Source organism: Melospiza georgiana, chromosome 18 (genome assembly GCF_028018845.1).
Source record: "Melospiza georgiana isolate bMelGeo1 chromosome 18, bMelGeo1.pri, whole genome shotgun sequence".
Lineage (NCBI taxonomy): Eukaryota > Metazoa > Chordata > Aves > Passeriformes > Passerellidae > Melospiza > Melospiza georgiana.
The window spans coordinates 4164732-4179480 of NC_080447.1; the positions used below are offsets into that span (position 1 = coordinate 4164732).

Here is a 14749-nt window from a genome sequence, read left to right on the forward strand (position 1 = left end):
CATTTATCCCCAAAGTTCCAAGGCAAAATCTCCATCTCTGAGAGGTCAGGAAGGATTAGGACAGAAGCCAAAAGGCTTTTCTAGCTGTGCTTTGACTCACTACTCAGGAGCACTGCAGGAAATGCAGAGCAGTATTAACCCAGGTCTAAAACCAACTTTTCTCAAGGCAGAGAGAATCCCAACAGCTGGGCCTCTCCCACAAGGAGGGCTGGGAGGTCAAACTGACATTAATGAGGATGGAGATCTGATATTTCATCCCAAAAATTCCTCCAGCCACACAGCCCATGAGGATATTGAGCCCCCAGCGAGTAATAAAGTGACACGCATGTAAATATGAAATATCTTCTAATTTATTGTGTTATATTAAAAAAAAAAAAAAAACAAAAGTACATATTGCAAACATCAACCATACACTGAAATCCAGCTGAAGCTTGTTCTGTGCAGAAGTCTGGACAGGTGGGAATGATTGTACAGAACAGGAATTTGCTGTTGTCCATGAAACAATTCCATTCAGACTGAAAGGTTCTACCTATGCTTTGCTCTAGGGCAGGATGGGAGCTTGGAGCCTTGCCCAGGGGCTGCTCAGGGGATCCACACCTGCCCTGGGGAAGTGCTACAGGGAGAGAGGTGGCAAGGGGACACCAGGGCTGGTCCCTGTCCCCTCCTTGTGCAGCCCCACCCGTGACAGGAGCTGGGAGGGGACAAAATCCCTTCCCCAGGGGGACTTTGCTCAGCTGCCCTGGGCTGTGCTGGCACTGCTGGTGCTGGGGGATGGAAGCAGCCAGCTCTGCTCTCCCTGGCACTGGGAGGCAGGGAAGGATAATCTGAAGAGCTGCTCTTGTGCCCAGGACACCTGCCCTGAGCCCCAGGTGCACCTGAGAGCTCAGAGTAAAACCACTTAGAGTAACGAGGCTCAGGGCTGAGAGCATTTGTGCAAGGGCATGACCAGGGTGTGGCCAGAGCAAGGACAGGGACAGCAGGGAAAGGACAGGCCCCAGGACAGCACAGGACAGGCCCCAGGACAGCACAGCTTGGCTGCACCACTCCACACCCCGAGGGTGAGCTCAGACAGAGTCTGCCCACAAATGCAGCAACAAAACCGAAATGGAAACTTTAACTCTCCTGGAGTGACTTTGCTAAACCAACAGCTCTACAAAGCACTGTACAAAGATTAAAAACAGCCCTCCCCTGGTTTTTAAGAACTTAGTTTGCATATCCTGAAAGGGAAAAGCCTGAAGCCAGTTAAGGATCTATTTACAGAGAAGTTAATCACGTAGCTGTGACCTGTCAGGTGCTTGGTACTGGTGTCACTCCTGGGGCTGAGGCTGCTCTGCCCCACAGGACTGGGTTTGGTCTGGGGTCTGCAGGTCAGCACAGCCAGGGATGAGTGGAGAGCAGCTCCCAGCTGGAGTGAGCAGGGTTTGCTGCAGGACTGGGGCTGTCCCTGGTCCCTCTGTGGGACACAGCCTCCACCCCCAAGGGCTGCTGCAGATGCTGAGAAGCCCAGTGACAGCCCAGGAACCACCAGTAAGTGCCAAAGTACACAGTGCTGGAGAAACAGCAGCCCAGGACTTCCCTGCCTCACCCTCAGCTCATCCCAGCCCCGAGAGGAGAGGCACTGGCTCCGTCCCCCTCTGCACTGCTCCAGCCCTAGAGGGTGCTGCCAACAGCTTTAGGTACAACTCAAACTGGAAGCCCTGAGGTGTCAGGACAGAGCTGAAGCTGCTGAACCCCCAGGAGACTGTGGAGCTCTCAGTGAACAATCAGCAGCTGCAGGAGAAAGAGGAGAGGAGACAGGTATAACACCCCACCTGCCACAGCCAGCAGCTGCCTGCAGTGTGGAGAAGTCTTTGGTTACTAGAAAGATGGCCTCAGATTAAATTGGAAATCTTTGAGCTTTACTTGATGATCCAAAACTGTACAGCCACTTCCTGGTGTGTTTCAGCCTCTACCACCGAGCTCTGTGGAACAGAAGAACGTGGCTGGTGCTGCTGCAGCACCTCTGGTGTCACACTGTTCCCATGTCCTCAGCAGCCCTGAGCCAGGAGCAGGGATCCTTGGAGCAGGAACACAGAGATGCTGCTGCTCCAGGAGTGTGGCTGTTAAAGCCAGTGCTAAATATTGCAGAGAAAGGGTCAAAAGAAACTCTAGCCCAGGGCAGAGTGCTCTGGTGTCACCCACGGGTGCTGCTGCAGTGCAAGTTTAACACTTCCTACCTCAGGTTTCTCTCCCTCCCAGGACTGGTGACCTGAACTGTCACAGCTGTGGCTCTGCTCAGCCCTATGCAATGACAGCCCACCTCCCACCACTGCTGTCACTTGACTCCACAACAGGCAACAGGAGACAAGGAGGTAGATAAAATATTCATTGAAAGGGAAAAGCACTCGTAGAAAACCACCAGTGCAGTGGCCTTCTCCATGCTCTGTCCTTCCACACACAGCTGCCATGGCTGGGAGGGTTTGGAACAGCCTCAGGGTGAAGTCAAACAGGGAATATCTGCCTCTGGGCCACTGCCTGCTTCTGTTCCCCTCACTCAGAGCAGGAAAATGCTCCTGGATCAGCTCCAGAAGGGAACCAGGGCTGCTGCCCCCCACCAGCACCCCCAAAACAGGGGGGATTGAACCTGCTGTGACTCCTGGTACCTGGGAGCTGCTGGAAACCAACCCCCCAGCTGAGATCCAGGCTCAGGCAGAAGCTCTAAGCACTGACCAGTACCAACACCACTCCTAGGGAAAGCAACCGTGGACAGTTTGCTCCTGATTCTCCTCCTTTGGGAGCAATTTTAACCTTGAACTGCAGGGATAAAACAGGGATGGGTGTCCCCAGCTCAGTGCTGCAGAAACTCCACTGAACCCTTGGAGGAGCAGATCCTGAGAGCTGTGGGGAACCTGAGGGAGCAGCCCCTGCTCTGAGGGATCCCTCTGCCCCCAGACTCCAGGAATCTCATCAGCCTGTGCCATTTGTTCTTTGGGGAGTCTCTGCAGCAGCCCTGGGTCCAGGTCCCTGCCTTTCCCCCCAGCCCAGGAGGGTCAGGGAGTGCCTGGAGGGAAGGAGGGTGGCTGGCTGACCTTTTGTTTGTTGTTTTGCTTTTAAAGTGCAGGATCATTACCAAAAGTCACAGCAAGCCAGTCCTCCTCCTCCTCTCCAGCACAAAACAGCAACGACAAGAGTGCTAAAAATTCTGGGCATTTCTCCAGCTGCTCAACAGGCCCTTCCAGGCTGCCCAGTAACCTCGTGGATCCTCGCCCTACAACTACCGCATTTAAATACCCCAAATAACCTAGAGTTTGTTACAAATCCCAATTTACAGACTGTGCTGGACAGGAGTTGCACTGCCTGGTCCTGCTGCAGGGCAGCCCCTTCCCCAGAGCCGAGGGGGTCCCCGGGCTGGCTCACTGGTGCAGGTGGGCCCTGTCGTCGGGGCGCTTGATGTGGATCCTCCGCACGCGCTCGATGCGCTCCCGCTCCTCGTCCTCCTCCAGGTGGTGGGAGCGCCCTGCAGCCCCTCCCGTGGCCTCCAGGAGGGCATTGTCCGGCCCCCTCCCGTCCTGGGACTCGTACAGAAGAATGTTCAGGGTCTCCTCGTAAATTCGGGCTTCTGGGAACTCCACCTGGCAGGGAGGGAAGAGGAGGTCACCGACTGCAGGGGCCAGGGTACCTCGGTGTGGGTTCCTGACACTCGGTGTTGCTGTTCCCTAACTGCACCCCAGAGACAGAAATCCTTTCAGGCACAATCCTTTCTATTCCATTTTTTGTTTCCAGCTTCTGAGTCCAACAACAAGTTGGGTTTTTACCAGAACCAGGCAGATCCCTCCTGGGAAAGGGAAGAATGCAGGGAAGGTGTGCCATTGATGGATCCCTCCTTATATGGGGGTGTAGAGCCAGGGAACGGTTTGGGTTGGGAGGGATCATTTAGTCCCATCCCTAGATCATCTCCTTGCAACTCCCAAACCCAAATGTAGTTAAATGCACAGGTTTGTCTGAAGATAGAGCTGGACTGAACATTATGGATACCACAACTTATATGGACACCACATGTGTTATGGAATACCATAGGGCTTTTATGGAATATCCCAACTGCCCAGTGCAGGCAGCTCCTGCTGCACCCCCAGTATGAGCCCCAGCTGCTGCCCCACTCTCCATGCACTGATTACCCTCCAGAGGGGCTGAGCAATGACAAAGTGCCAGCCTGTTCAGCTGTCACTGTCCCAGTTTCCTGTACCTTGGTCTGCTTCTTCTCGGTGGCATAGACGATGGAGGTGCAGCAGACCTCGGCGATCTTGCGGCCCTGCCCGTAGAAGGACCAGCAGCAGATCTCATCCCCAATGACATCCTTGATGAAGAGCACCCTCCCGTTGAACCTCAGGGACAGCTTGTCAAAGAGCTCAATGTTCTTCAGCATGTTGTCATCAGAGTTGCTGTGGGAATGGAGGCAGCAGCAGGAATTTACAGAGTGCATGGAAAGAGTGGGAGCAGTGAGCACTGACGGCTCTGAGATCCCAGATTCCTGTGCCACAGAACCCCAGGATGGTTTGGGTTGGAGGGACCTTAAAGCCCATCCAGTGCCACCCTGTGACATGGGCAGGGGCACCTTCCACTAGCCCAGGTTGCTCCAAGCCCCATCCAACCTGGCCTTGGACACTTGCAGGGATGGGGCAAAGCGAAGAAATTAATTCTTATTATTTCACTTCAAACCATTCCTGAGCTCAGCACCCTGGATGGGCACTGTTATGTCATGAAACTTATAAGGGAATAAGGGAAAGAGGACAAGGCCCCCAGTTTGATGATTTCACCACTCACTGAGCTCTCTGTGTTTAACTACCACACTGCCATCCATGGGAATGCAGACAGCACTTGGCCAGGAGCCTCTGCCAGCTGCACCTAAGGATTAGAGGAACTCCTCTGGCACAGGCTCAGCCCTCCATGGATGGCAGCAGACTCCCTTCTGACTCCAGTTGGAAAATAATTGGGGAAAAATGGAGTGCCTGCCAACACCAATCTGTCATTGGGTCTGGGGGAAGAAAAAGGAAACTTTTATAGTGGATTTTGGTGCATGAAAAACTTCCAGCAATTCCAGCTGAAATCACTTACCTGGTGTAGGAATATTTGTTGTTGCTTCTGTTATAGAGCAGCTTCACTGCTGGCTGTAAGAAACAAAGCACAGATGAGTTTCAGTGAGCACAGCCAGAGCTGGAACCTCAGCTCAGCCCAAGGCCCCACAGAGAAGCTGCAATAACAAATTCCCAGTGGGATTTCAGTGGTGTTACTTGCTGTTGCTGCAAACCTGTGATGCACAGGTTGGCAATGGGGTTGCAATCCTTCCTGATCCCTTCTGGGACTGGATCCTCACCTACTCTTATCTTCCCTCTGTCTCATCAGCACTCCCTGTCCCAGGTTGCTCCAAGCCCTGTCCAGCCTGGCCTTGGACACTTCCAGGGATGGGGCAGCCACAGCTACTCTGGGCACCCTGAGCCAGGGCCTCCCCACCCTCACAGGGAAGAATTTTTTCCTGATATCCCATCTAACCCTGCACTCCTTCAGCTTAAAGGCATCATCCTTATCCTGTCACTCCATCCCTTGTCCAGCACTCCAGCTCTCCTGGAGCCCCTTCAGGCACTGGAAGGAGCTCTGAGGTCTCCCCAAAGGTTCTCCTCTCCAGCCTGGACACCCCCAGCTCTCTCCATGGCACATCCCAGTCTCTCTCACCTTGTTGGAGGTTGCAATCAGCTTCTGCTCCTCTTTGGAGGAGGTGATCACCGGGACCTTGCAGAAGGGCTCGTAGGTGTCCTTGTTCTGTGGGAGAAGAACCAAACAGCAGCTGAGTGACAGCAGCTCCCTGGCACAGCCACATTTCCTGGGAATGATCTCTGCTGAGGGGTCAGTGTCCAGTCTGTCCCTGTGGTGTCCCTGGGGAGCTGTGGCTGGCCAGGGACAGCTAAGGTGTCCATTCCTGTGCTCCACCACTGAATGTCCTGTGCCCAGTTAAACAGCAGGGTCTGGAATGGGGCTTCTCTCAGACAGGACATCAGTGCCAGCGGCATCAAACCCAAGATGGGAACCTCAGAGCATAACAAAGAACACAACAGGACTCCAGCAGCTCTGGAAAGAAGCTGGTTCTCCTAGATGTGACCAGACTCCAGCAGAGGACAACACGAACAATTCCCATTTCCATCCCAGCCTCCAAAACCCCCACACGAAGACCAGGAGAAAATCCTGCCCACCCCCAGGTGCCCCTGAGCCCCGTGCCCACCTGCAGGGCTGCCTGGCATTCATCCACCAGCCCCTGCACCAGGTAGTACTTGGCCTCAGCCAGCAGCTCCTCGATCTCGCGGCGGCTCTCCGGGAGCGGCACGGCCCCGTCCCGCAGGTAGTTCAGGATTGTCCCAAAGTGCTTCCCACAGCGGTCAATCAGGATCCAGCCTGGGGACACAGCGAGGCCACAGTGAGCACAAGCTGAGATCAATGTGGCAAAAGGCCTTGGCAGAGCAAACTGGTGAAGGACATGGTGGAACTGGGAGCGGGAGGATGGAATGGGGAATGTGAGCAGAGCGTGGCACAGCTGGAGCTTGGGATTGTGGTGGGAGGAGAATCGTGGAATGGTTTGGGTTGGAAGGGAACTTAAAGTCCATCCAGTCCCTGGGAATGTATTCATGTGTTCCTGCTGAGGAGTCTGTGAAGGGTGAGTAAAAATAACCCCTGACCCTGCCCTGACCAGAGAGAGGCACTGGGGGTGTTCAAGGCTGATGGAAATCACAGAATGGTCTGGGTGGGAAGAGACCTTAAATTCATGGGCAGGGACACCTTCCACCATCCCAGGCTGCTCCAAACCCCATCCAACCTGGCCTTGGGCACTCCCAGGGATGGGGCAGCCACAGCTTCTCTGGGCACCCTGTGCCAGGGTGCCACCACCCCTCAGAGGGAAGAATTTCTCCTCAATATCCCATCTAAACCTGCCTCTGGCAGTGGGAAGCCATTCCCCCTTGGCTTGTCCCTCCATGCCCTTGCCCAAAGTCTCCTCCAGCTCTCCTGGAGCCCCTTTAGGCACTGCAAAGCACTCCAAGGAGCCTTCTCTTCTCCAGGGAAGAAAAGAGCTACAACCAAGTAGCTGCTGTGGGTGCAGCATCCACACTTCACCTCTCACTGCTGGGATCAGGCTGGACCCCCTGGAAAAGTCAGGCAGTGCCAAGGCTGGAGTTTCCCTGGGTGAACAGATGGCCACTCTCACAGGCTGAGGCTCAGGAATGCAGTGAGGAAACGCTTGTGGGGAAGGAGTCATATTTTGGACAAATAAGGAAAGTAGGTTAAAGCAGCCCCTGTGTGCTCTGCATGAATGGAATTACGAGGAAAAGTCTGAACATTTGGTTCAGTCTGGAGAGGGAACACGGCCCTTTCTGAGGGAAAAGGAGACACTGCAGCAGCTCACTCCAGGCTTCCCAGCTCCCTCATTCCTGCTGAACACAGACAACACAAAGTGCTCCAAGTGTGATTTTACAGGCTGGAACAACAAACTAGAGAAAGAAATGATGGAAGAAAGGACTGATCCAGACTAATGGCTAATCCAACTAGAGCAGAAAAAAGCCCATTTGGCAGTGCAGAGTATGGAAAGCAAGAAATCCCATTTTAGTGGGAGATTTAGTGAAAGGTGTCTCTGCCTATGGCAGGGGTGGAACAAGGTGAGCTTTAAAGTCCTCTCCTACCCAAACCACTCTGGGATTCTGTGATAAAGAGGAAGCACAAGCCATGGTAATAAACCATTCCACAAATGCAGCTGCCTCCCAAGCTCACTGGAGCACACAGGAAGGTAAAGGGCAAGCTGAGAGCAGAATTATCATCCCCAAACTCCTCTATGATTCCTCATAGGCTGCAAAAATCTGCTGCAACTTCATGTTTACAGATGGTGAAACTGAAGCAGAGTTGCTCATTTTCATGTGGGGATGAGAAAACACTTCCAGCAGCATTGCAAAATCAGAGCTACCACCAGAAGAGCTTTAAAAACCCTTCTGCTTCCCCCCAGCAGCCCAAAGGAGATGAGTCACAGGGAAGTGACCCCGGTGCCACTCGGCCACAGCAGAGCCAACAAGTGGGCTGGAGTCTTTGGGAGTCATTTCTTAATTGCAGAGCTCCAAAAACATCCTGTGATCCATTTAGGAAGGGACACAGAATCCAGGGGCTGTATGGAGTCATGGAATGGTTTGGGATGGAAGAGAACTTAAAAGTTTATCCAGTTCCAGCCCCCTACCATAGGCAGGGCCACCTTCCACTATCCCAGGCTGCTCCAAGCCCTGGCCTTGGACACTTCCAGGGATGAGGCAGCCCCAGCTTCTCTGGGAATTCCATGCCAGCCTCTCACCACCCTCACAGGGTGGATTTCTTCCCAATATCCCATCTATTCCTGCCCTCTGGCAATTCGAAGCCATCCCCACTTTTCCTGTCACTCCAGGCCCTGCAAATAGTCCTTTCCCTCATTTCTGCCAGCTCCTTCCCTTCTCCAGGCTGAACAATCCCAGCCTTTCCTCCCAGCAGAGCTGCTCCACCCCTCTGACCATGCTGGTGTCTCCTGTGGGCTCTCTCCAGCAGCTCCAGCTCCTCCCTGTGCTGGGCCAGCTCTGCAGGTGGGGTCTCAGAGCCCCCTCCCCTCACTGCCTTTGTTCATGGACACATCACACCCTTAAAAATCCATCTTTGTCTTCCAGGAATCCTCAGGGACAGGATCCCAACACTGCAGCTAAAAGCAGATATTTTCCAAGCAAGCCCTGGCAGGTGAAACAAGAGCCTGACACTGGACACTGCCTGAGGCTCCACTCTCTTATCAGCAGCTGGACCAGGAACAGCTTCCCCATCAACAGCAGCAGGGAGTCAGGGGAAAAAAAGGAGAATTGGAAATAGGTGGATGCACCTGGAAAACTCACATCCTTCTCCCTGCTCATTACCATCCAAGGAAATGTTCCAAATGTGCTGATTTGCTACAGTTCATCAATAATTTCTAAGCTGAAAACAATCATCTGCCACCCACAGGCAGAGAAGCCCAGCCTGTTCTCTCCAGCCTGAGGAGCAGCAGGTTGGAATTGTTCAGCTGGGATCTGAATCCCAGACACAGAGCAGGACCCAAATTCCAGACTGGTTAAACCCAACTCCTTCCAGTTGCTCCCCAAGCTTGGCTTCTTTCCCTAAGAAACATTTTGTTTGGTGCCAGGTTTAGGGTGTGACCACTGAGGAGGATTTTGAAGAATTCCAGATAAAAAGTGTTTCCTTTAGCAGCCCCAGTGCTATTGTCCCAGTTTCCAGGCAAGGGGAGATAAAGCAAGAACTGCTGCAATGGGAGTGTCTGTGTTACAACATACAGGAAGTATCAAATTCCTCTTAAAACACAAACTGGTTCCATGGAACAATCCCACACACACACTGTGGGAGTCACAGCAAAACAAACTTGGGGTTTTACATCCCAAACTGGTATTTTAGTGGGAGAAACTGCAGTTATCCTCAGATTTGGGGTGCAAACAGCACTGGCAGAGCCTCTGAGCCCTGGGAATGGAATGTCCCAACCCTCCTGGGTTCATCTCCCAACCCCATTGGGATCAGGCCAGGGTGAGTTTCCAAAATGAATTTGGAATTTCCAATCCATTTGCAAGCACAGGAAGTCTGGAATTATCAAATTCAGCCCAGCAGCTTCAGGGAGGGACAGGAAGATCCAGCCCAAGTTTAGCAAAGGGAGAATGTTCACAACATTTCCAGTGCTCCAGTGTTCCCAGTCCAGGTGTTCATTCACATTTGACAGATTTTTTCCCAAATTGGACCCAGTGTTGATTCCCACTTGAGTTTTTTCCCAAATTTGACACACAGACTGACTTTATCAATGCAACCTCCATGGTCTGTGTCCAGGATAAGCATCCCAGAGGCCCTTTGATCCAAATCACAGCATCCACATTCCTGCTTTATCCTGGCCTGGGATTACACCTGGAACAACACAGCTTTGTTTTCCCCAGCTTAAATATAAAGACTTTTGGCTAAACCAGGAATATTCAGCTAATCAGGCTATTTTTACATTTTTTCCCTTCAAATCCACTTCATTTTATCTCAGGAAAGCTTATCATAAACCTCCAAACAGTTTGTTTTAAAGCACTCACAACTCAGTCCATCTTGTACTGTATTTTCTCTATTTTCAGCAAATTCAAACAAAATTTTCTAATAATAATTAACTAATCCCAAGGGAGGTGTTTGAAGCTCCAGGATCAGCTTTGCAGAGGTTGCAGTTAAAGACAAAGGTTCTTAAATATTGCTATGGGTAAAATAACAGAGTGAAAATAAAGCTGAGCTTCCAATTGAAGTCTGGCACACCCACAACGTGGGAATGTGAAGATAAAATTTCAAATTTTCTGAAAATCCTGCAACTGGTTCTGTTTTAGGGAAATCAGCCGTCAAGTCCCACAAGAAAATTCTTTCATTTTTAAAAATCAGCTTTTAACTCATTTATACCTATGTTCAGAGCTTGTTTTATATTTTATTTATAAACAAGGAGACAAGACGAGGGAATGGCACCCTGAGCTTCCAAGAGGACACACAAATCCCAAGTCAAAGATTCCTAATCACCATCCCCACCTTTTTCCATGGGCTTCAGAGCTTTAGTGTCAGTGTTCTGAAAGGAAAAGATGCTCCAGGTGTCACCTGGGCCTGACAGGACCTTTGGCACTTCTTAGTGTCCTTCTGCTGCTCAGGAAACCACTCAGGTCATCCTTGTCTTTTGTTCCACATTTTTCCCAGCTGTATAATCATGGAATCATGGAACAACAGCATGGGTTGGGCTGGGAGATTGAAGATTATTTAGGCCTTGAAGATTATTTAGTCCTTGAAGATTATTTAGTTCACTCCTTGCCATGGGCAGGGACACCTCCCACTGTCCCAGGCTGCTCCAAGCCCTGTCCAGCTTGGCCTGGGACATTTCCAGAGATCCAGGGGCAGCCACAGCTGCTTTGGGCACCCTCCAGGGCCTCCCAACCCTCACAGGGAAAGATTTCATCCCAAAATCTAATCCAAATCTATTCCCTTGTCCTGCCACTCCAGAGCAGGACAAGAGAATAGGTTTGGATTAGATATTGGGATGAAATCTTTAAATATTATATAAATATCTTATAAATACATAAATATATTATTATATAAATATCTTATAAATATTCTCCCTGTGGTTCTTGTGGCTCCTTCAAGCACTGGAAGGCCACAATTAGGTCACCTCAAACCTGCCTTTTGTCCAGGCTGAACAATCCCAACCCTCCCTTGCAGGAAAGATCCTCCATCCTTCCAACCCTACAAACAGGGTTACAAATGTGACTTTCCCTGCCCAGGAAAGACATGGAGAGCACCAGGAACATCCTAATCCTCACTTCACCCTACCAACAGAAGTTCCTCTGACCTTCCCACAACCCCTGTGACTTTCCCAGCCCAGAAAGGATGTGGAGGACACCAAGAACACCCCAGTCCTTACCTTCACCCTACAAACAGATGCTCCTCTGACCTTCCCACAACCCCTGTGACTTTCCCAGCCCAGGAAGGACGTGGAGAGCACCAGGAACACCCCAATCCTCACCTTCACTGTCCGTGAGCACCTCCATGCGCCCGCTGAACATGGCCTTGAGCATGGTGTCCTGCTTGGTCAGGGTCTGCATGGTGGTGTAGTACAGGGCTCCCCCCACGTTCAGCTTCACGTACTTGGAGCTGGGGCTGCTCCCCTTGAAGGACGTCGTGCGCGTCGCGGCCGCCGGCACTGCTGAGCTCACCACGCTCTCTCCCGACATCTCTTCCTGCAAGGAGCGGGGTCACCAGCTCAAGGGAGCAGTTCCCAGCTCAAGGGAGCAGTTCCCAGCTCAAGAGTGCAATTCCCAGCTCAAGGGAGCAGTTCCCAGCTCAAGGGAGCAATTCCCAGCTCAAGGGAGCAACTCCCAGCTCAAGGGAGCAACTCCCAGCTCAAGGGAGCAACTCCCAGCTCAAGGGAGCAATTCCCAGCTCAAGGGAGCAGTTCCCAGCTCAAGGGAGCAATTCCCAGCTCAAGGGAGCAACTCCCAGCTCAAGGGAGCAATTCCCAGCTCACGGGAGCAATTCCCAGCTCACGGGAGCAATTCCCAGCTCAAGGGAGCAATTCCCAGCTCAAGGGAGCAACTCCCAGCTCAAGGGAGCAACTCCCAGCTCAAGAGTGCAATTCCCAGCTCAAGGGAGCAACTCCCAGCTCAAGGGAGCAGTTCCCAGCTCAAGGGAGCAGTTCCCAGCTCAAGGGAGCAGTTCCCAGCTCAAGGGAGCAGTTCCCAGCTCAAGGGAGCAGTTCCCAGCTCAAGAGTGCAATTCCCAGCTCAAGGGAGCAACTCCCAGCTCAAGGGAGCAACTCCCAGCTCAAGGGAGCAACTCCCAGCTCAAGGGAGCAGTTCCCAGCTCAAGGGAGCAGTTCCCAGCTCAAGGGAGCAGTTCCCAGCTCAAGGGAGCAACTCCCAGCTCAAGGGAGCAACTCCCAGCTCAAGGAAGGACTTTCCAGTTCAAGGAACGACCTCCCAGCTCAAGGAAGGACTTCTCAGCTCAAGGAAGGGGGTCCCACTTTAAAAGTGCAATTTCCAGCTCAAGGGAGCACTTCCCAGCTCAAGGAAGGACTTTCCAGGTCAAGCGAGGACTTCCCAGCTCAAAGGAAGGAGGTCTCACTTCAAGAGTGCAATTTCCAGTTCAAGGAAAGACTTCCCAGCTCAAGGAAAGACTTCCAAGCTCAAGAGTGCAATTTCCAGCTCAAGGGAGCAGCTCCCAGCTCAAGGAAAGACTTTCCAGTTCAGGGAAGGACTCCCCAGCTCAAGGAAAGAGTTCCCAGCTCAAGGAAAGAGTTTCCAGCTCAAGGAAAGAGTTTCCAGCTCAAGGAAGGTCTTCCCAGCTCAAGGAAAGAGGTCCCACTTCAAGACTGCAATTTCCAGCTCAAGGGAGCAGTTCCCAGCTCAAGGAAGGACTTTTCAGTTCAAGGAAGGAATTCCCAGCTCAAGAAAGGAGGTCCCACTTCAAGAGTGCAATTTCCAGTTCAAGGAAGGGTTTCCCAGCTCAAGGGAGCAGCTCCCAGCTCAAGGAACAACTTTCCAGTTCAAGGAAAGACTTCCAAGCTCAAGAGTGCAATTTCCAGCTCAAGGGAGCAGCTCCCAGCCCAAAGGAGCAGCTCCCAGCTCAAGGAAGGACCTCCCAGCTCAAAGGAACAATCCCCACCCTGGCAGGGTGACACCCCCGTTCCCACCGGGTGTTTCACACCTCGGCTCCTCCCCTGGCTCTCCCTGTGAAGTTCTCAAGCGTTTTAAATGTTTCAGGAGCTGAAGGACACTCGTGGGCACAGCCCCCGTTTTGTTTTTTTTTTCCCGGGGAAAAGCCCCGGGAATGCTGAGCTGGGTTTGGCACTGCAAAGCCAATGCTTTCCCACAACAACTGCTTTCATTTCTTACACAACTCCACGGCTTAAAGCTCTTACAATAATCTGGGATGGAATTGGGCAATTCCCAACACACACGAGGGGAGCAGATTCCCGCGAGTCCCAATGCAGAAATCAACAGATTCCCCAGTGCTAAAATCCAGAATATCCACAGGTTTTCAAGGCTTTCTGCCTCGGAGCAAACAGGGAGAGCACACAGGAGCTTTTCCTGCTCTTCCCTGCCCTCCCAGCCTGCTCAGAACGCCAAAATGCAGCCGGACAGAGCTGGATTCCTGTCACCTCCCTGCCACCGAGGTCACACTGGCACAGGAGGCTCAGCGCCACAAATGCCCCCAGAGCCGATAAATCCTTAATCACTTGGAGCCTCCTTCCCTCAGGATGGGACAGGGTGGGATAATTAACCCCTTCCACCCCTGCTCCTGCAGCTCCCACGGCTCCGGGATGAGCCGAGCCGAAGGATTTTTGTTTTACCACCATGAAACTCCCAAAGGAGCCGGAGCTGTGCGGCACGGGAGAGGGAGCAGGAGGGGCAGGGATGGCCGGGAGGTGATCCCATCGTCTCCGGGATGCACCGGCAGCAACCTCAGCTCCCTCCGGTACCGGAACAGCCCAGGAATGGGCTCGGGGTTGATCCCACCACTGAGAGACCCAATCGCAGCCCTGCCGTCCCCAAACCGGACCGTGACCGTGGGTCAGACTCCCCCCGGACCCCTCTCTCCAGCCTCGGGGCTGCCGCTCAACACCCGCACCGCTCTGTGGGGCCGGACCCCCGAATCCTCATCAGGACCCCCAAATCCTCATCGGGACCCCCGAATCCTCATCCCGACCCCCAAATCCTCATCAGAACCCCCGAATCCTCATCAGGATCCCCGAATCCTCATCCCGACCCCTCTCCAGAGCAGCGGCCCCCGCACGCACCCCCGGCCAGGACCGCTACCCGCAACCCCCGGCCCCTCCGCCTCTCTGAGCCCCCTCCCATGGCCCAAACCCCCCTGAGCCCCCCGGCCCTGAGCCCCTTAACCCTCCATGAGAGCCGGAGCCCCCTCAGCTCCCCCTGCCCCGCCGAGGCCTGGAGCCCCTCACTCCCCATTACCCCGTCCCCCACCAGCCCCTCAGCCCTTCAGCCGCTCCTCCCCCGCGAGGCCCAGAGCCCATCCCGGCCGTGCGGGCGCGTCTCCCGGGCCCCGCGCCGCCCTTTCCCCCTCACCATGAACGGACCGAGCCCCTCGGACCGAGCGAGCGGGAGCGCCGGGCGGGGGAACTTCCGCCCCTCGCTTCGCTTCCGGCGCCGCCCGGGTGCGCCCCCAAACCCGTCCG

The 14749-nt window shown here is 53.3% G+C and overlaps 1 protein-coding gene across 2 annotated transcripts; it reads right to left on the bottom strand.

The window, feature by feature from the left end:
- Positions 1-329: 329 nt before the first annotated feature.
- KCTD10 (potassium channel tetramerization domain containing 10) lies at positions 330-14711 on the bottom strand. 2 transcript variants are annotated; one of them, XM_058036816.1, is made up of 7 exons: positions 14640-14711; positions 11579-11792; positions 6251-6420; positions 5707-5793; positions 5092-5144; positions 4223-4418; positions 330-3611 (listed from the first exon to the last, which is right to left on the bottom strand). In XM_058036816.1, exons 1-7 carry the CDS (start codon positions 14640-14642, stop codon positions 3393-3395), a joined length of 942 nt encoding a protein of 313 aa, XP_057892799.1. In that variant the 5' UTR covers positions 14643-14711; the 3' UTR covers positions 330-3392. The 2 variants fall into 2 exon arrangements, with proteins under 2 accessions (XP_057892799.1, XP_057892800.1); XM_058036817.1 differs by having other exon boundaries at positions 14651-14667.
- Between the last annotated feature and the right edge of the window lie 38 nt (positions 14712-14749).